Below are 20,851 nucleotides of genomic sequence, written 5' to 3'. Positions count from 1 at the left end.
AGATTTTGACCTTTTATTGTGATGACACTGAGACACAAAACAGTGCCCAAATCAAAGCACTAGGCTGCACACAGGATATTCCATCAAGGGAAGAGACCTGGAAGGAGCACTACATGTGACAGACATTAATCATGCCACTTAATGCATTACTAACAGATACTAGGACTATTTCTGTACTTTAACATAGCTGGACAAGCCCAGCTTCCTCTTGTCTAATTCCCACCTTGTATGGATGCAGGCTCTCAAGCATGAAAGGAGAAAAATGTCCCTATAGATTGTAGTGGACTCTGATGCAGAACAGAGCATGCTGCTATCTGTAGCATGGAAAGGCCAGGCATATGACAGGCATCTGTCACACGGCACCTTTGTAAAAGCAACAAGGCTAAGGGCAGACAAGTCAGCCTGACACACACAAGCCTTGAGGTGAGCCCATACATTCAACAGGGCACAAGGGGGCACATGGCTGCTGAGTGACAAGCACCTTCACCCTGGCCATGTGAACAAACAGTGGTGTTCTTCATCCTGCTCCCAGACTGACAGTCCACTTGGTAGGACAGACCCACCCTAAACCACTAAACCACTAAACCACAGAAATCCTTTGTCAGATGCTGTGCAAAATAATGTTATCCCTTCAGGAATGAGACAAGCTTCAGCTCCAGACGCATTACACCAGGCAGTTGACCTATCATAAATTATTATTTTATTTCTAACAAAATCCCCTTGTTTTCATAGGGTAAGTTACTCTTCATGTTCTGCTCTGAAGCCAACCACTGTTTAAGACCCAAGCCACCCATGTGGTAGCTTGTAGGATCCAAGCATGGAAAACAGACACTCTAGAAAACCATATCAGGCCTTCCTGGAACAAGGGATTAGGAGGAAGACAGATGGAAACATGCAGTGCCAACCCCTGTGTGGGCTGGAGAGAGGATCGCAGAGAGCAGTGGGAGCTGAGATAGCATGAGGAAACCAAATGGGAGGCTGCAGTGAAACGAGAATTTGGGATAGCCCTAGGGATCAGCAAGGGCACTGGCCAGCACCCTGGGTGAGCACAGGGGGTGCCAAGCAAAGGCACAGTCGTAGCTTCAACTGTGCCAATTTCACAGAGAGAAGAGCTTGATTTTGGAGGTGGGGAGTGAATTGGCTCATGTTAGCCATTCAGTTCTGTTTCTAGATCACCAGTCAGGGCTGGATTCTGCAGAAGCATCAGAAAAAGCACCCTGTTGAATCCATCTGGATTCCTTTTTTTTTTTAAAAAAAAAAAAAAAAAAAATTAATGATACTACACACCTGCAAATACCAGATATTTTCCACAGGAACTGATGCATTTAGCTGCCCTTTCTTCACAAATGCATTCATCTGCACCCAGAATAGGGGAGAGTGGCTTGGCACCCTCATTTGATACAACGTCTATACAGAATTAGATGCTTTGGCACAAGGCACCAAGTTGAGACCGACCACTGCTCCTCCCTCTCCCTTTGAATTAATGACATTCCCAGGGAACTGGGCCACCAGCAGAAAGTAACCGCTGCCTGGGACAGAAAACAACTTTTTCATCACACCCTCTCCATAAATCAACAACCTGAAGGGACTGTAGAGGAAAACAACAGCAGTGGACAACAACTTATGCTTATGAAGACATCATCTCAAATGGAAAACTATCAGCACCTGCACTGTACTACACTTCTAATGTATATGGTACCAAAGTGCCACCACCTATAGAGTTCCGGATTTGCACATTCCTGGCTCTGAGATGGTCCCATACTGTAATTAGTAGTTCCAGGGTAGGGGCTTTCTCCTGGAGGTCATCAGAGAAAAAGGGGCCTGTCTCATAAACAGTAAGAAATCAAATTATGGGTTTTCCACTCTAGTGAGACCCCACCTAGAGTACTGAATCCAGCTCTGGAGGCCTCAGCACAGGAAAGACATGGGCCTGTTGGAGAGGGGCCAGAGGAGGCCACAGAAATGATCAGAGGGCTGGAACAGCTCTGCTGTGAGAGTTGGGGTTGTTCAGCCTGGAGAAAAGAAGGCTCTGGGGAGACCTTATCGTGGCCTTTCAGTACTTAAAAGTGGCCTATAAGAAAGATGGGGACAAACTTTTTAGCAGGGCCCATTGCAATAGGACAAAACATAAATATTTTAAAATAAAAGAGGGTAGATTCAGGCTAGACATGAGGAAGAACTGTCTTACAATGAGGGTGATGAAACCCTGTCCCAGGTTGCCCAGAGAGGTGGTAGATGCCCCATCCCTGGAGACATTCAAGGCCGGTCTGGACGGGGCTCTGAGTAACCTGATCTAGTTGAAGATGTCCATGCTCATGGCAGGGGGTTGGACTAGATGACCTTTGAAGGTCCTTTCTAAGCCAAACTGTTCTGTAATTCTGTGATCTGAAGGACAAATTCTGCCCAGAAGAAATAATATGATGCAGCCAAGAAATGGTGCTAAAAATGTAAACTGACATCAGTTTGTCCTTGGTTTGTCCCCCAGGAAAAGGGACGGAGGAATGACTACTACAGAATGGGGCATCCACTGAAGCCCTGGGAAATAAAGGTGTGTCCCACCATATCATTGTGGGAGCACCTTATGAAAGCCATAGAGAATCTCCTGCTGGTGCAAAATCTGGCAGCACCCTACTGTCTACTGGATTATCTCTTAACCCAGCCCTTGCACAACAGGTACATCAGGAAATAGTGGCACAACAAGAAGGTGAATGGACTCCTGATCTACTGCCAGGTCCCCTACGGGCTTTCATAGAGACAGGACAGTTTAGGGGCTGCTTAAACTTTAGGGATTTAACTGGGGGGTTTTTTTGACCACTCTAAAAATTTGGCCTCTCCATCATACACTTGGGCAGCACTTCTTTTTCATTTGAGATCAAAATTACAGGGGTTGATCTCAAAGTAAAAGTAAAAGCAAGACCCAGATGAAGACCATATATATCTATTTCTCTGACTCTTCTGCTAAAATTTCAAGCTAAAGTGTTATACACAGATACCCCTAATTATATGTATTTATTCATCACATCCTCAGGTTATTTATGTGACAATACAGGATGCACAAAAGAGTCAGGTTCTCCAAAATAGAGACAAATACCTTAGTTTCTGTAGAACAGGTCATTTCTAGAAAATGATAGATGAATTTCAATTAAAGGAGCAGATTGAAGCTGGACTTTTAGTTTTGTGACATGCCAAAATCTTTGTGCCTTGTAAAGAAAAACACATGATTAAGAATGTTAACAGCCTCTTTTTACAGTAGCCAGTTGTCAGAGGAGGTGGGAGAAAACAAACCACACAGAAAACAATTGCCAATTTGTGGTCTTGACCATTTAAAATGGATCCCAAAATAGTCTGCTAAATTGTTTCACCCAGAGCAAAATTACCCATGAATACATATACATGCACACAAAAACAGCATCTCTTGACGCAGTGCTGATGGTGACTGCAGTCAAGGAAGAACCGTTATTGCATTCCACGTTGTGAAAAGACCACAATGCAGTAATTATTCTGAAAGGTTTTCACAAAGTACAATTATTAAGCTAACATTATCCCATTATTGTTTGTTGCTATGGAGATAATATAATCAATATATTTTCTGGATTGATTTTTCTTAATACTACTAGCACATCGCACAATATAGCAAGATTTAACTCAATGCATTAACTGATTTTAGTTTATGATGGGCAAAGTCTTGAGGCAATAGATTGCAATCCGTCTCACGCCTATTATTCTATCAAGACACTTAATGTCAAAATCTCTGCTGCAAAAGTAAGTTTTCCCTGTTGAAAATGAGAAAAAGGATAACAAATTTCTCTGAAGAGACACAATCTTTCAAGCATGATTTTAACACTTATTTTTCCTAAGCTAAACAAAAATTACCAGACTGACTACAGAAGTAGTAGAAAAGCAAATTCTGTTTGAATACTTGACTTAAGATGCTTATTTATTTCAATGGGGATGTTTTGAGGCATTGTCCTCCTCCCTGTGACACAAACTTTTCCTGCAGCAACAGGAGGCTCTGAGAAGGCAGCAGTGATTGCAGCTCTGAGCCACAGCCCATTGGAAGTGGACGCCGTTGGCAGACTTGCCATCACCTCTTTCTGCCCAAGCCTGGAGAAGTCTCTCACTATCTGCTCCCATGCCCAGCAAAGACAGCCGGCATTCAACCATTGGTCTCAACAGGTGGTGAAGCAAAACTGTTACAGCCACAGCCCTCAGTTTCCTTGCCCCTAAAACTGCGAGAACACTTCCTTTCTTCCAGGTCTGCCTCTGCAGATGCTAAGGTTTTAGCAAATCAAGCGACTGTTCCTGGCTTAGGATAGTGGTTAAGTCTTCACAAACCTGAGTCTCAGATCTTTGCAAGACAGTAACATAATATATTAGAGGCCTCAATTCTGACACTGTCGTTTCAGCCTGCTGCCTCTCCCAGGAAGAAAGGGGTTCATCATTGTGCAAGATCTCAAAACCTCTTAACATATATTTACCCTAATTGTCTGTAGAAGGGTTTTAACAGGTCTTCCCCTCTCGTATGGCCATACTGGGGTAAACTGCCTTTGTCTCAGTCCCAGAGGTGATCATATTTTGTCAGTAGGCTCAGACCAAAATTTAAAAGTGCAGCAAGTTAGACTTTACATAGATAAATAAAAAGAGTTCTAGCACCATTTGAAACCAACAACATCTATTGACTCACGTAAGAATCACAGGTTGCACTTTTAGGTGCCACAGTGTGGCTTTAGCTGCCTTGGGTTAGGCACCAGTATGGAAGCATTTTGGCCACAGAGTGTACAACTGCTTGCATAAAATGTGAAATTATTAATCACAGTAATCACAGAAATTTCATCTTCTCCCATCACTAAAGGCACCAGATTGGGTGGTCTTGTCTTTCTACTCAAAGAGGGTTGGGGCCCAGTAATGTAACTTTTGGACTGGCTGCAGGAGATCCATCTGGAACGATCATTCACAGATTAAATATGTTGCCTATGCAACACATCTGGCCCTTCTGGCGCAGGGGATAAGCAATAGAGTTTGGAATACACGTTCACAAGCCACCCCCTGTAAGACTGCTGCGCTGCCACTAACCCAAGCAGAGCTAGGGTTGGTTTATAAGCCACCTCTGTTCCCCTTGTCCTGCATGGCACAGCTCATTATGTTCCATCACATTTCTCAAAATGGCTCCGAACTGCTATGTGGGCAAGTGCCACAGTGTACAAGAGAAGCACATATGTAAGGTTGCTGGCTTTCCCACCTTGTTCACTTTTATGTTACTTTATAAAGGACTTTTTCTGCTGGACAGGGCTTAGACAAGTAAGTACAATACTCATTCAAACAGGCTACTGTCACGTGCAGCCTTGAAGGACACTGTCTGCTAGTTCATCAGCGCAATAAAGCATTGCTTAATACACATCAGTGTTTCGAATATGAAGAAAAACTACATTTGTTTCAAACCACTGACTGCATGCTGTCGACCACAATGCCTTATCATGCAACAGCCCAGAAATTCTGCAAAAATAAAAACTCGTTTAGCTGTAGTCAGTCAGTTTTGGTAACAAGAATGAAACAATTACATTCGTAAGGAATTGGTCTCAATAACAGAGACACAGCACCGCCATTAAATTGCTGCAGGCCTGATTTTACCACTCTCATTCATACAGAGTAGAGCCTACCAGCAAGACCCCCTTCATTTCAGTGCTCAGATACTACTTAGCAAAAATAATCAGTGTCCTGCTGCAAAGGCTGAGGCTAATCACACTTTGTTTAGTTACATTCTGTAATTGCGCTGTGTCTTCTTCTAGACAAAAATCACTATTTTTTTTTTTAATTAATAAAGTCTTATAGGTACCTATATATATTAAAAAAAATATATATATATATCACTACTCCATAACACAGATATTGAACTTTGATGCTGGAGGTTGAACTGAGAGACAGCAGAGAGTTCTGCAGTGGCAAGAGTCATGATACAGAAGCATCTGTCAAGGGGGAATCCCATCCCTGTGCTGCAGGACTTCTCCTTCCTGTGTGACGTCATCTAGGTGTTCCTGCTCCAGCAGGGGGATTGGACTAGATGACCTTTCGAGGTCCCTTCCAATCCTTAACACTGTGTGATTCTGTGATTGTGATTCCTGGAGCTCAGCTTTGCCAGCGCTGCTGTCCCTGGTCAGTACATTAACCCAGCCTGACCTTCTTGACTTTCCCTCACATATACAACAGATCCTTAATGGGAACAGGGAAGGGACAGCCCCTTACACAGGTCACACCATGGTGCAAAAGGCTCTCGCAAACCTCCTCTCTCTGCTAAATATAATTTAACCTGAAGCACTTTGCCTGCAATTATGAAAAAGAAAACCAAACAAATGTGGATTTGAGATGGGATGCTGGAGGGGAAGTCGGTACCGCTGCGTGGCAGGGCTCCCTTTGCAGCGCTGTGCTCCGGGAGACAGGAGCTGTTCAAATGTTTTGACAGAATATGCCGATTCCTCGGGAATGTTTTTATTCTAGTCGATGTGCCAATTCTGCACAGATTTCCAGTGGAAAGCAGGCAGACAGTCTGAGTCTGCTGAAATAAAGCTATTTCACCCACAAAGAAGAAAAAGTTGCGTTTTCAGACTATTTTTACCCAATTGGTGATTAGTCAGTTCGTTGTATTGTTTTCAATTTTACTTGCAAACTCTATTTTCTAACAGGCTTTAAAGACAAGCTAAAAGGCACCAAAACACTGTAGAAAATCAAACTCAAGCAAAAGATTTCAGAGGACTATTGAAATATAGGTCTGCAGGTAAACAGAGCACAGGGAGAAACAGGGAAACCTGTAAAAAAAACTTTACACTGAATTAATAATGTCCTTACTAGAGCTGCTTAGTCTGGTTCTGCAAGAACCCAAATACCTCCATATTTGCATTTGCAGCTGTCTTTCAAAAGCTTTCTTTTTTCCTTTTGCCTTAGACAGTTATTTATAGGGCTGTTATAATTTGAGATCTGGTCTTCTTGTGGCAGGTCCTCCATCCAGGAAATTAAATAGCATTAGAAAATTAAATCTCACATTTATGAGGTCTTCAGGATGGCTCCCTGGGGCAACAGGAAAAAAAAAAATAGTGAAAAATCTAAACACAAATGTAAGATACTTGTGTAGTTCCTAATTCTATCTGTCATGAACTCTATGGGTGTATTTATTAAAATAGAGACCCCTGGTATAAGCTCACCAACTGTAGCTTTTTTCCCCAAAGCTCTCCCATTTCCTCCTTGCCTGTGATCAAGCACCTTTTCCATCCCACCTTGGCTGCAAGGTGTTCCTGTCCAAGATTCCTCAGACATGGACCACAAAGAAGGACAACTCAACCACCACCCTTCCTCCAGCTGCCTGGCCACGTGCTTTGCACCATATGTCATATATTGCAGTGTATTAACTGACCAACGTTCATCCCTTTGCAAGCTTCAGCCTTTGCAAAAATCATGTATCGATCATACATTTCCTGTTCATACCTTTCTGTACTTCTTTGCTGGGCCAGCCTCTAGAGCCACAAGGTGCCTTATCCTACCTAGGGCTTACCGCCTGCTCTTCCCTCTCAATATATAGACATAAAAGCAAATAGAGGGAAATCAATGAAGATTTTGGGGTTCCCCATCCCCTTTTCCTGTGTTTCCAAAGGGACACTTCCCTCCAAACCCTCCTCTTGCCATTTATCTTCTTCCTTTTCTTGAGTGGAACATAATCACCAGGTTTAAAGTCACATTCACCTTCCCAGAGAACACTTAAACTCCTCATCACATGCAACTTCTTATGGCTTCTCTGGCCCAGCTTTCACTAACCCTACCTAGGTCACCTCTGGCATCATGCTACCTATGAAAAGTTAACAGCTTTGCATATGTCAAGAACTGAGGAAAAAGTAGTAATAATAATAATAAACATATATATATATATAGTGCACAGAAACTATGGAAGCTCATAAAACAGTAAAGACTAATTTGCAATCATTTTAGTGGGGTTCTGCATAGTTTATTGTGAAAATATGTATCTGAGAGTATTTTAAATATATATAGGTTTCAGTTTCTTTTTCTCTTGCTTATATTCTGTTTTTCTTGTCACAGAGTGAAATAAAAATCACTGTTGTTCAGCGAGTGGGTTGTTTTTTCTACTGAATACTTAAAAGTGCACCAGTGCAATTGTTCAAAGAATATTTCACTTTTCCCTCTGCATTATTAGAAATCATCTAAAATTCATGGAATATTTAAAAATTACAAAATGAAAGCAGGAAAAAGGCTAGTATCATAGAAATAAAATGAAAAGTTAAAAAGTACAAGGTCAACCCAAGACTGTATCATCCGTTTCACTGCATTGCATTGTGGGAAAGAAAAAACAAAACCAACCAAACAAATAAGAACAGTTTGAAAAACTTATTTTTAAAAGCACATGGGTTTGTTTAGACTTCCTGTTGATTTATTTTTCCATTTTCTTAAAAAAACAAAACAAAACAAACAAATAAAAGAAAAACCCCACAGCCAAGAGTGACTTCTCAAACAAATCTGGTTATAATTCAACTCTGGTTGATTCTGGTTTTCACATCATCACCTACACTTAGACATGGGCTGAGGCCTCTGAGGACATGGAGAATTCGATTAATTTTTGATCTTTATACCTCTCTGGAAAGATTGCTCTTTTTTTACACTTCTACGTCTTTCTAGGCAACTTGCATTTCTGGATCAAATTGCCTAAATGCTTATACCAAAAAAGAGCTCTCCAGAAAATAGTTTCCTTTATTTCTGACAGATTAAGTGAATCCTGACCATGCAACAGCTTCTTTACATCTGTCCCGCATCTGCAGCTATTGAAGGCCTCACAGCCCTGCCCAGTCCCCATCCTGCAAACCCACTGTGTCTTTTCCAGCACTGCATCCATTTAACTGTGGGCTATGACTAAGACCCAGCTTCACACTCAGTTCCCTCTTAAAGTTTCATCTCTGCTTTCTGCCTGGGGAGGAGAGCCCAGAAGGTCATGAGTCTTACAATCAGACAAAGCTACCAGGAGGTGATGCTGCCCAAGGCACAAAGTAGGCAGCCAGAAGACAGAACACAGTGATACCAAGGATTTAATGGCACATGTTTGAACAGGCACTTCTCCAAAGCCTTCTACTACTCATTTGAGTATAAAGCCTTGCAGAAACTGAGCCCAGCTAGCTGCAGAGGATCAGACCCACAGCAGCTGCACCTTCCTACTCTCAGAAAGGGTGAGGGAAGTGTTTTCCTTGCCTTTCGGGATGACTTGCTGTACAGAAGGCCAGCTTCTGATCTGAAGAGACGTGCCATGCTGTAAACACTTCTAGCGGAGCTTGGGTTAGCAGCACTTATAAGAAAACCCTAATGAAAATAAATTGTTATGTATTTACCCATATGCTGAGGAGCATATGGCTAATGCATTCAGACACTGCTAATGAAGTTAAGACTCAGCTAAATTTGTTGGCTCATGGATAACAACTGTTCTCAACAACCAATCTGAGCCTGCTATAATTTTAGCATTACAACAGATACCTGGCCATTATTATATGTACTGATCCTGCTGACGTAGAATAACTGTTTTTCTGAATATGGTTTTCTCCACATCTCAATAAGAAGGTGAGTAGAATATGATGCCGCTAAACTCCAGATTTACAAGTAATGTGAGCAAGTTACAATTTCTTTTCAAACAACAGAGATTGCCCTTATTCATTGTAGCACCGAGTCTATTGCTTGGGTTTTTTTAATTTCAAGGACTAAAAGATTTTATTTAGTCCAATTCCATTCTCTTCAGGCCAGTGCCACACTGAGGTGACTACATCCAAAACTGAAGACAATCATGCCGAAGAAATATTTCTGTGTTTAAGTCCATGTGTAGAAGCCCATTAAGTTTACTACAACAGCTACAGGAGTCCTCCTATTTAGTCATATCACTCGTGTGCAGCTCTTCAAGGTGAAGGTCCCTGCTTCTTGTGGGAATCCTACTCCTTGTGCATGATTGCAGGGATCCTGGGGTCCAAGGTAAATTCCAATTTAAGTGATTATGCTGGGTCTGTATGCTACCACCATTGCAATTATAAATTATCTTCATTCTCTTAACCCAGCTACTGTGCAGCATGGCTAGTTTATCTTAGCTGTTGCTACATGTTATGCCAGAGCTGGCTTTAATTTAGCAGTACATGCTGCTTAAAGAGTGGGATACATAGCAAATTCCAGAGGGTTATGCAATGCACATGCAAGTACAGTGGTGAAAAGGCATGACACCTGGCAAATTTCCCCTATACCACTCTTCGGAGATACATGTCATTTATAATGTAGACTTCTGCTCTGATGGATATGGTAGACATTTCTTCATTGACCCCAAAAAACAATGGTTTTGGTCAAGGATGGAATAGGACAATAGAGAAGTGTCCTTCAGTGCTGTTATCCTGGGGACTCACCTTACACAGACACTTTTATTTATAGATCAGAGCTAGGCCTGGCATTGATTCACAGATCCACTTGCTCTGTGACTATTGCCAAATCATATAATCTCCCTTCTGCCTTCAAACTCCCCAGATTATTGAAAACAGTAGTGATATCAGCCTCCCCAGATCTACCAAAGTCCCCAGAGAAGTTGCTCAAGGCATTTCACCATAACCTGAAAAAGCAAGACCTGTGTATTGCAGAACACCATCTATGTCATTTTGCAGGTGAGTAAAAAGAGGTAAAAGTTGAAGAAGGAGATTTGCTTACCCAGGAAATAAATATTTGCCTCACTCAGACTTGACCATAATCACATTGCGAGCCTGGGGAAAGCCGTAAAATTATTGTAGTCTCCTTACTCGTTGTGCTGCCATGGAGAACATCATCCCCGTTCCACTTAACAGGTAAAGCCCTTCACATACAGCTGGCAATTGCATCAGCCACTGCCTCTGCACCTCACAGTGTTTAATAAAGCAAGCATAAAGTATGCCAAAAGTAACGACCAAAACATGGCTTAAAGAATAGCAAACCTATGATGTTGCTTGTCAATAAAGTCTGCATCTCCTTCTAGGGACAACTACTGAGGTCCACAGGAAACACCCAACCAACCCTAAACCGAAAATAGATGTGGGAACTGTTCTGGGAAGAAGCCACACAGGCAACACGCCATTCCTTGGAATATGAAAGGGACCTGTTTCTTCCCTCAAAGGAAAAACAGTATAGTCTAAAAGAGAAAAAGCATCTGTCATGACCACAACCACTGTCATAGCTTGGGCCCCCATTATTCACAAGCAGAGCAGCAACGATTCACCCCCCTTTTTCTGTCATCTAAGACCTGCCAGTTGCTTTGTGTATCCTAAATGATGTCAGCAGCTTCCACAAAGGTTATTTAAAGTTGGATCACTTTCAGGGATACCTTGCAAACACAGCTATCAGAAACATCAAGTGCAAAAAAGCCTCTAAAGAAGGGTCTCTGAGGAGTACAGCCCGCTCCTCCAAAGGCAGGATCACCCTGCTGAGATCCCACAAGCTCAGGGAGAAGCTGGGGTGAGCCACAGCACAGCCCTACCCAATGCTTTTCTGAGAAACCAGCAGTCTGGCTTTTGCCGAAGGGTGAAAATAGCATTTAGTCAAGTGAGAGTCAGCTAATTGCGATGTCTCGATTTCCTGCATTAGGTTCCCACAAACAGATACCGCACCGACTTTGTCAGGGTATCTGACAACACTAACATCTGATCAAAGGAGGCAGCACAGAGTATCAGCTGAAACTAGGAAAATACGCATATTTGAAGGGAAAAGAGACTGGCTTTATAGATGTATGAATATACACATAAAACACACCTAACCCCAGGTTTCCTGTCACGTTGCAGACTGTGACATGGCTAGGTTTAGATCTGCACCACATGTATTCATGTCACATGAAATGCACGGGCCTCCTTGTCAAGGGGGGGTTTCCCAGAATGTAAGAGAAGATCTGGAACACCCTGTGGGGTTTGCTCGGGCAGTCAGCAGCCCATGGTGGACACACACAGCCGACTAGGGGAGATAAAGCCAGGTTGGTTGGTGATGCCATGGACACCCTGTTTGCTTCCACACAGAGAGCTATCAAGTTGCAAAACACACACTCCCTATCCCCTTCCTCTCTTGTTTATCTGTGTGAAGCAACACAAAACCATATGCAGGCTTTCACTGTCAATGTAAGCTATATTATTCTTGTAATTAAATCCAGGTCCACAGCCTGAGAGCTCCTCTTCTTCCCTTCCCCCTCCTCTTTGCTCCCCTCACCGTATGCCTCTCTCCAACCTTGTTTGGATTTACATGCTGTGTCATTAAATTCCAGAACTGTAAACACTGCAGCCTCTCTAAGCACTGATGCACTGCTTTCTAGGCTGAAAATTAGACATGTGGTTAATTTGATTCCTGCAAGGACTCTGCCTTTTATTTTTCTTTACATCCAACTCTGAGGATGTTTTTGGTGGATGCCTAGTGGAAAAAGATCATGTTTGCTCTCTGCTTCCTCCCTGCACTCTCCCATTCCCCACTCCCACCCATCAGCCATAAAACAACACAGCCCAGCCAGATCCCAAACCGAATGCAACACAAAGCAGCCACACAGCCCCCACTTCCATTCAGCAGGAATGGGCCGCTCCAGGGTAGCCCAGGATCTACAAGTAGGTCATACAGAAATAAAGAGAGTATTCTGTCCAAGCAGAGAGGGGCTAAAGAGAGGGATGTCTTTCATTAAATGCAAGACAGGGATACAAGCACGCAGCCAGTTAAAAGCATCCCTGGATCTTGTGAGGAGTAACAGGAGGAAAGCGGCACAAGATCACGCCATTATAAGGACCCAAAGCACATCACCCAACTGCACACAGGGTGCAACTGCGTATCCTGCCTACCATGTAGCAAAACAAGGCAACCAACCACACACCCACCACTGCCCCAAAGCAGCCACAACGCCAGCCCGAGGCTGCAGCAGCACTGCGCTGTTCTCTGGGAGGCTGAATAGGGAGCAGCGCACACAGGTACGGTACCAGGCAAATGTTGGAGCCAGTGACATGGAAAAACAGCATAGCTGTCTTCTTAGAAAAGAAATGGGAAAGGGGGAGAAGAGAACAGCACAGCCATAGCAACAGGTCAAGTGTTTGCCGCGATTCTTCGGGAGGAAGCATAATGCAGCGCATGTTCCGTCTTGGTTTCCAGAGCATATGTCACGTAATAAAATCATTAGCCTGGGAATTAATAGGAGAGTTTTGTTTTATTTTTCTGCAACCTGCTGCTCCGAAACCCATGCAGATCCCTCTGTGAAAGTCCATGCTGTGTATACCCTTGTGTCTCCCATTACGCGGTTTTCGCAAACAAACCTCACATTTTTCCACAGACTGGTAGGAAAAATGCAGTATATGGAGAGGTGGGGGAACAGTCAGGAGTTTCTAGTAAAACAGCTGTCTGTCTGCTGCAAGTCTGCTTGGTTATTGGGAAAATTGAACATGCTGCTTTTTTTAAACAGCCTAATCATATTTACTATTACATCAGACTTGCCCACCACAAATTGTTCTCATGCAATGGAAGAATTTTTAATGTAATATCTTGGACTTGGATAATTTCCCAGCTGCAGAACTCCAATAATTTTCTTCCTTCTCATTTTTGAGATAAGGTGATTAATTTGGACATGTTTTAGTTTCAGGGTGCGATTATCTCTTTCATTGTACTTGAGAGAAAAGGAGTAACTTAGAGCAAAACAATGAATCAGCTCCTGAAGTCTGTTTCCCTGTGATGGAGATAGGTCTTTCCTGTTGCATTTCCCTTAGCCCCTTAACTTTCAGCACTTCCTCTCTCAGAGACACTATATTAACAGCAACTCTTAGTTTACTCATAGAAAATACACTGTTCAAGAAATCCCTGAAATAACTCTTTCAAAAAAATCTCACAGTGAAAGCATTTTCTTGTTTAAGACATGTTTGAAAGTTTATTGAGACATCACAAGCCAGCACTGTTGGTCAAATCCTGCTTGCATTGTTCACTTGTTTTCAGGCACACTTACAGAAGAAGAATAACAGCAAAAAAGAGGGGGGACAATAAGGCCTGATGCTCTATTGACATATAGAGCGGAGCAAAATAAGAACCTCTGTTCACTTCAGCAGGACTGATTTACACCCAAGTAAGCGAAAGACAAGAAAATCCTTGAATTTATGCCACTACAAACTGAGAAGTACTGCTTACTCCTACAATTTTGTTGAGAGCTTTTGATATTTAGTGTTTTTTCTTAAATCCCCAGGTCCTAGATTTACTTGATTATGTCAAAGGGACTCCCTCTCCTCCTTTATTTTTTCCTTAGGTTTCTAGCAACCATATTCTAGGAAGAAAGCCTGAAACCATAAGATGAAGACAATTTTTGGACTAGAAGGCTGTATATGCGGAAGCGTTTTGATTTCCCTTTCTCTTCTACATCTCACTGTTGTCCAGGGATTTTCAACCTGTGTGGATTTGCAGACCAAATTGGACACTGGAAACATATAAATTCATTCCTCTTAGTCACCATTCATTAATTCCTCTGAAATAAGTGTTCATGGGTTGAAAACCATTAGTCTGATGATCTAGTGGGAGTGTGTCTTGTGGATTTTCCCTGCACAACATTGGCAATGCCGAGGAGCTGGCATATTTAGAAGGGAGACTCCCTAAAAAGCCAGTTTAGTGAAAATACATGGTTGTATAAACATGCAAGTGCAAAAACTTCTTAACATTATAGATGTAGCAGCAGAACAAATCAATGTTTTGCTACTTCCTAAATAAAAAAAAAAAAAGAGTAACCTCAGCTGCCAACCAACTGCTGCTCATTGTGCCCTTCACAGCTACACCCCAAAAATCATCCCCATACCCGGGAAGGTGATGAGCAACCTCTGTTTCTCCCTGGCTGGGGAAGGGAAAGTAGAAGCTCTCCTCTACTGACTGCAGTGAGAGCACTTGTGCTCCAGAAAACACTCTTGTAGAGAACAGCCTGCAGTATAAAAGCAGCTCTCCTATTACTGGCACGTTGCTATGGGCACTATTTATACGAAAGCAGCCACAGTAGCAGGTCCAGGAAACACAGCAAAATACATGAGGGAAGAAAGGAAAATAACAAAGAGCCTGGACTCATTCCTGCCTGTTCCTACCAGCAGTGATAGGACTGTAGGGAAGACGGACAGTGAAATGTGGTAGTGCTGGACATATAGTGTGGTGGGACTTGTGGTTTTGCATCACTCTATTTAAAAACCATATCTGGAATTATTGTTTCTTGATACTCCAAGATACAATTTCATAGCTACCTTTAATTTTTTTCTTTGTTCGCAGAAGTTAGTAAAGTCAAGTTTATCTTTTCTTCATTAGCCTGCTTTAATTCAACAAATGCAAATCTGACAATGAAATTTGCTTAACAGATCATAGATAACAGTTCACAAAAACGTTCTACTTGTACACTGGTACTGGGCAAGCCTATCTACAACATATCAAAATAACTTACTCTCCAGGCACCTTCTTCTACAGCAAGTGTTAGCAGGTGGCTAATAACTGGATTTTGTCATCAAATAGCTACAGAATCAGTAGCTTCATGCCATTCAGCTGAATTTAAACCAGAAGAGTGAGAATGAACTGGTACTGTATTCCACACCACCAGCATCTCCTGTATGTTAAAGTCACCCTGTCAATTCCAGTTCAAATTAATCAAAAGTGGATCAAGTCTACCTTTCATGCTATTTTCTAAATGAAATCATATGTACACATAAAACCAGTATTTAAATGGGTTTTACCTAATAATGAGTCAGATATTGACAGAACAATCACCATGAAGACCAATGTAAGAGGCACTATATGCTCGTTAATAATTCAAATCGCAGCATGGATACTGATGAACATGCACTTAAAAGAGGGAATTAGGCAGCAGCTGGACTTAGCCCAGGTTTCCTGAAAAGGTGTTGGACTGTAACAGAGACACACTAGGGAGATTTTACTGCAAGATCCAACCAGACAAATGGAGTTCCTCATGATTAAGAGATCTTGGACCCTCAGAAGCATTACTGAAATCCAGCAAGGAACATAAAACTAATAGTGTTAGGAGACTAAGGAGATGGGTGAGAAAAATAAGTGAGTGAAATCTGGAGGCAGAATCCCAATACTTCCCCTCTGTCTCTTCCTCCTCCCAGTCCAGGACAGCAACACTAGGGGCACAGAGCAACAGCATTCACTGGAGCCTAATTCCAGTTACTGCTTAGGAGCAAGAAACCTTACAAGCTTTAAAATAAATGTATACAATCAGCAAAAGCACAAACAAACAGAAAGGTCGTAGAAGCCAAAACCACTCGGAACAAACCAGTTGGGGCTAGTTAACATAATCTGCTCCATTCACATAACTAAGTTTATTTCACTGAGGGCATGAACTTTCTTGGAAAAGCTCAAGTAATTAACTGCAGGAGCTTACACATTTTCTTTCCCTCAAGTTTATTTTACCCTGAAATTAGAGCTGCTTGCACACAACTTCTTCTACTAATTCACTCAAAAAGCTGAGGTTTGCTTGTTCTCTCCAGAAGGAGATACTTGAAGAGATGGTAATGTTGAAGTGTAGGAGTCCTTTCAATTTGTCTTATCCACTCTTCCCATCACTTTGATAGATAAAGAAAAAAAACATATCTTACCTCACGGAAAAAGAACAGGTTTCCAACAAAAGGAAGAGGTGGAGGATGTCGGATCCCTACTTTGCTTAGTTTGGAGAATGCAGATGTGGAGTACCTGGAAAAAATGAGGTAGTAAGTTAATTTTGGGTCTTGTCATGACAGGATTTACCATAGTAATTAGTGCAGATGACTTCCCTGGATTCGGAAAGGGAGAAAATGCTTACTATGTTGGCCAAACAGAACTGCCAATGTAGTGACATTGCTCCTCAGGTCACAGAAATAAATGCAGTAGACTGGTGCTTCAGAGAAGGCATAAGAACAAAGAGCCTCAAACACAGGCCTTCAAATTGAGCAGTAGGAATAGAGAGCTGTTCCTCCGCTCACAGAAGGTCTTCTAAGTCAGAAGTGACTCACGTGAGGTTACAAACGAGATCAAAATAGGTATTTGGGTTTTGACTACTGTGGCACAGCTGGGAAGGGAACCAGATATATCTGCAGACTACTTTATTCTTCTTCCATCACCTATACAGACCACAGAACAAGAATTCAAACCAGTCTCAGTCATACATGAGCCAAGACACTGTCAGTATGTTCAAGTCAAGTCTACTACTTGGGCCAGATATGCTGATTAAGTGATTTCCCTGCTGCCAGTCAGCAAATTTAACAAAGATAAAAAATACACAGGAACAAAACTCAGACTGAAAAGCTTTATGCATCCCTTGTTTCAGATGAAACTGTGGCATGTTGACAGGGGCAACACTGAAAAAAAGAGAAAAAAAGAAAAATCTAACCTCATAGCTTTTTTTTTTTTTTCCTTTCCTCCCCCTTTCTTAATACAAACAATGGATTTAACTCAGTGTACTTCAATTAGTGAAACCTGGAAGAGCAGGAGCTAACAGCAGCAGCTTTGATTAGGCAAAGACTCAATAATAGTGAATATTATCACACTGAATGCTATCACCAGGAGAACCAGGGCAAAAGATCTTTAAGATTGATAAAGGCTGTGTCTATATTAGCACCTTGGCTCCAAGCAATAGTATAGTTTTAAAGCTCTCCCCCTGCATGACAATTCTATGACAATTCTATGCAACCACACCTTTTTGAGAGGTAACTGAACTTGAAGCTCTGCTCCAATCCTTCATCTCTTACCAGGGTAGGTCTGAACTAATGAGCAATCCTTCAGCTTTGGACCCCAGGTGCAGTGAGACTATTTAGCCATGGGAGCAACTTAAATCTAGCCCAAAATAAAACCCGTGAACTGCACATAGTGTAGGGGTCATGATATCAACTACTTTACTGTATCAAGTCTGCAAGACATCTGAATGACATAATAGAGAGACAGCAGAAGCAACACCCTCACCTCCCAATGGGCTGACTCCCTCTTTATCCCAGTATACAGCCCTGTTGACTCCAAAAACTCTGCTAACCCATTCCCACGACTTGGATCTCTCCTCCTTCAGGTCCAATAACTGAAACATGCCTCATTTGACATGCCCTACATGATGCAGGCTGGAATGTAACCTAATGAGCAAACAGCACACAGCTCTTGGGCATCAGGAAGGAGAGGGGAGAGAAAAGACCAGAAACTGGTCTTTTTCTCTAGCAGAGGAGGAAAGAAAGAGAGAAAGAGAGAGAGAGACAAAGAGAGAGAGAACATTTTGAAATTATATATATAAAATTAAGATAATTAAATCTCACATGACCAGCAAAACAGAATGCGCCTTAAGCATCGAGTTAGCAGCTTTTTGTACTTTTGTTTCCTGAAAAGATTTCCTGCAGCACAGTATGTATTCTCTTAATGGTTCTTCTTTTGTGCAGATATATTACAAAAAACATAATCAGAAGATAGAGATTTGATCATTTTTAAATAGCAACAATGTTTTTTTGAGAGGGAAGTTCAAACCTCTCAATAGAAATGATGTGTCTTTAGACTATGCAAGAGTATTATTTCAGTATGACAGGGTATCATGGAATAAAGTTGACATTTATTACACATTTTATACATATTAAAAATATAAGCATTTTTCTTTATTGAAACAGCTAATACTCTTGGGAAAAAAATGTTTTAACTTCAAAACAACAAACAGCCTACACAATACATTTTCTTTCCCAAAGAGAGGATTTTTTGCTGCTGTTTGAAATCTTCCTAAAGTGTCTTTGTGTCATAGCAAAGTCCTCATCTTCAGTATGTAACTAGTGGAAAAGATGAAAATCTCTCTCAATGGAAACCTGTCAATTTTGCGGCATTTTAGCCCAGATGTTTTTGCTGTAAAATAATGGCAGATCACAAAACACCAGGGCTGGGCTACAGTCAATTGCTAATTTCACTGTAGACTGGATACTCTGTAGACTCCTGGTCTTCACAGAATCATAAAATCATTTTGGTTGGAAGAGACCCTCAAGATCGTCAAGTCCAACCATTAACCTAACTCCGGCAATAACCATGCCCTTAAGAAGCTCTGTGAAAAGTGACTACAACAGAGCCTTACGCTACACAGAGTAAACAATGTGATCACTAAATACTTAAAAAGGAGCAGAACCAATGAGTATAGTGCACCCGGTTTCATAAGGTAAGAAACACCCAGACTCTGAAGACTATGCTTCGATGAGAGGTTCTTCTTTGTCAAATTCTGAATGCCACTGACAGCTCCATACAGCTGAGCACTTGCTTTCCTTTTTCCCTCCTAACACGTTTTTCTGTGATGCTTTTTATTCAGTTACATTTGAAGTAAGTTTTCAAAAGGTAAGGAAACATGATATACAATGAGATGGGAAACAGAAGTGCTGTAGTCAAGCTACACGCTGAAATGAAAGGGTAGGGCCAGCAGGAAAAAAAAGCAATGTCATTAATAAACACCTCTAGCTCTGCCCTATTTATTTAATATTTCACAATATTTCTGGTATTGCTGAAATATCTGCAGTTTTGCAGAAAAAAAAAAAAGAGAAAAAAAACAAAAACCTCAAGCAGAAAGTATTCGAGTGTGTAAAGACTGATGGTGCTGCATGCACAACAGAAGGAAGATCTAACATCGCACAGGTAATCTTGACCTTGGCCATTTCTAATGTAACAGCGCATGTTCTGCAAGCTTAAATATTACTTGAAGAGCCTTTTTTCCTCACCTCTGCAATATTTCAGCTCATTCCCACCATTTTGTGTGGGGGGAAAAAGTGACTTGGGGGCTTCTTTTAAAAAAATAAGGAAATAAAAATTACCTTGTATAACACACAATGAACATCAGCAACACAAAAATCTGACAGCTTCATGACACAAACCTTTCCCTTTTCAGCCAGAAGCAACCAATAAATCCAACAGGCTAATTTATGTGATTCAGCTACTCAGCACACCCATGACACATACTTGGCCAGTAAATCAGAACAGTGTGCTCAATGCAGGGGGAAAACAGCGGCCAGGTTCTGCTGCTGGGAAGGGGAGGTGAGCTGGAAGCCCCAAGAGTACACAAAGGCAGTGTTGCCTTGTAGGCAGTCACAAGATGTTCATCTGGAGCAGCTGTCCATGTAAATGAAATGGTTGTGAGCCTGCCTTATCACCAGCACGACGTCTTATTTCTCACTCTGCCACTTACCACACGTCCGTGTTAATTTATCACAAAAATTAATCTGCTATCAGACAAGCTCCTGCTGTTGCTGTGGGTGCACACTATGGGTAGATGACCGGCCAATGAACTAGACAGGGTAAGTCAAATGCAAAATCTAGAAATAGAAGAGATACTGAGAGGTGACCAAGATGACCAAAGATACGGAACAACTTCTGTACATGGAATAAGCAAACAGGCTATAATCTAATCCTGGAAGAGAAAAGAAGCAACTGATGCAGGATGTGACAAATATATTTAAGATCCTGAATGGTTTAAAGAAAATAAGTAAAGAATTATTGCTCACTATTAAAAAAGGAAAAAAAAAATAAAATAAATCAGGTGGTAGGATTAAAAATGAAGCATTTTTCCAGGTAATCAATATACTAACTACGGAACTCCCTGCCATAGGTTGTTGTCTATTCCAGAAGCTTAACAATCCGCAAAAAAAAAATATTAAATAAATCAATTAAAGGAAAAAAATATAGCAGGGACTTTTAATTCCTGAATATAACAAATGTAAGAGACACACATGGAAAAGATTAAAGGGAAAGAGAGAAAATTAATCAATTTTTTTTTCATAAGCAGGGAACAAGTCTGTAAGCTTCCAATGGCAAAACGCTATAAAACCTTAAAGACAAAACCTCAGACACTTCAGTTTTC

At 41.6% G+C, this 20,851-nt stretch overlaps 1 protein-coding gene across 2 annotated transcripts in view; it reads right to left on the bottom strand.

Annotated features, from left to right (window-relative positions):
* TBXAS1 (thromboxane A synthase 1) overlaps positions 1 to 20,851 on the bottom strand; it is a 236,937-nt gene that overhangs the window by 164,522 nt on the left and 51,564 nt on the right. Inside the window, exon 2 of one of the 2 annotated variants that reach the window (XM_082045892.1) lies at positions 16,617 to 16,710. The exons of the other annotated variant lie outside the window; for it this stretch is intronic. Within the exon in view, the coding sequence (XP_081902018.1) occupies positions 16,617 to 16,710 (94 nt within the window). The remainder of the gene's footprint in view (positions 1 to 16,616; positions 16,711 to 20,851) is intronic. 2 annotated transcript variants of the gene reach the window in all.

The sequence above is a fragment of the Streptopelia decaocto genome (genome assembly GCF_964273445.1).
Source record: "Streptopelia decaocto genome assembly, chromosome: 1".
Classification (NCBI taxonomy): Eukaryota; Metazoa; Chordata; class Aves; order Columbiformes; family Columbidae; genus Streptopelia; species Streptopelia decaocto.
The sequence above is the reverse complement of the archived record's forward strand: the minus strand, read 5'-3'. Positions and strand labels throughout refer to the sequence as shown.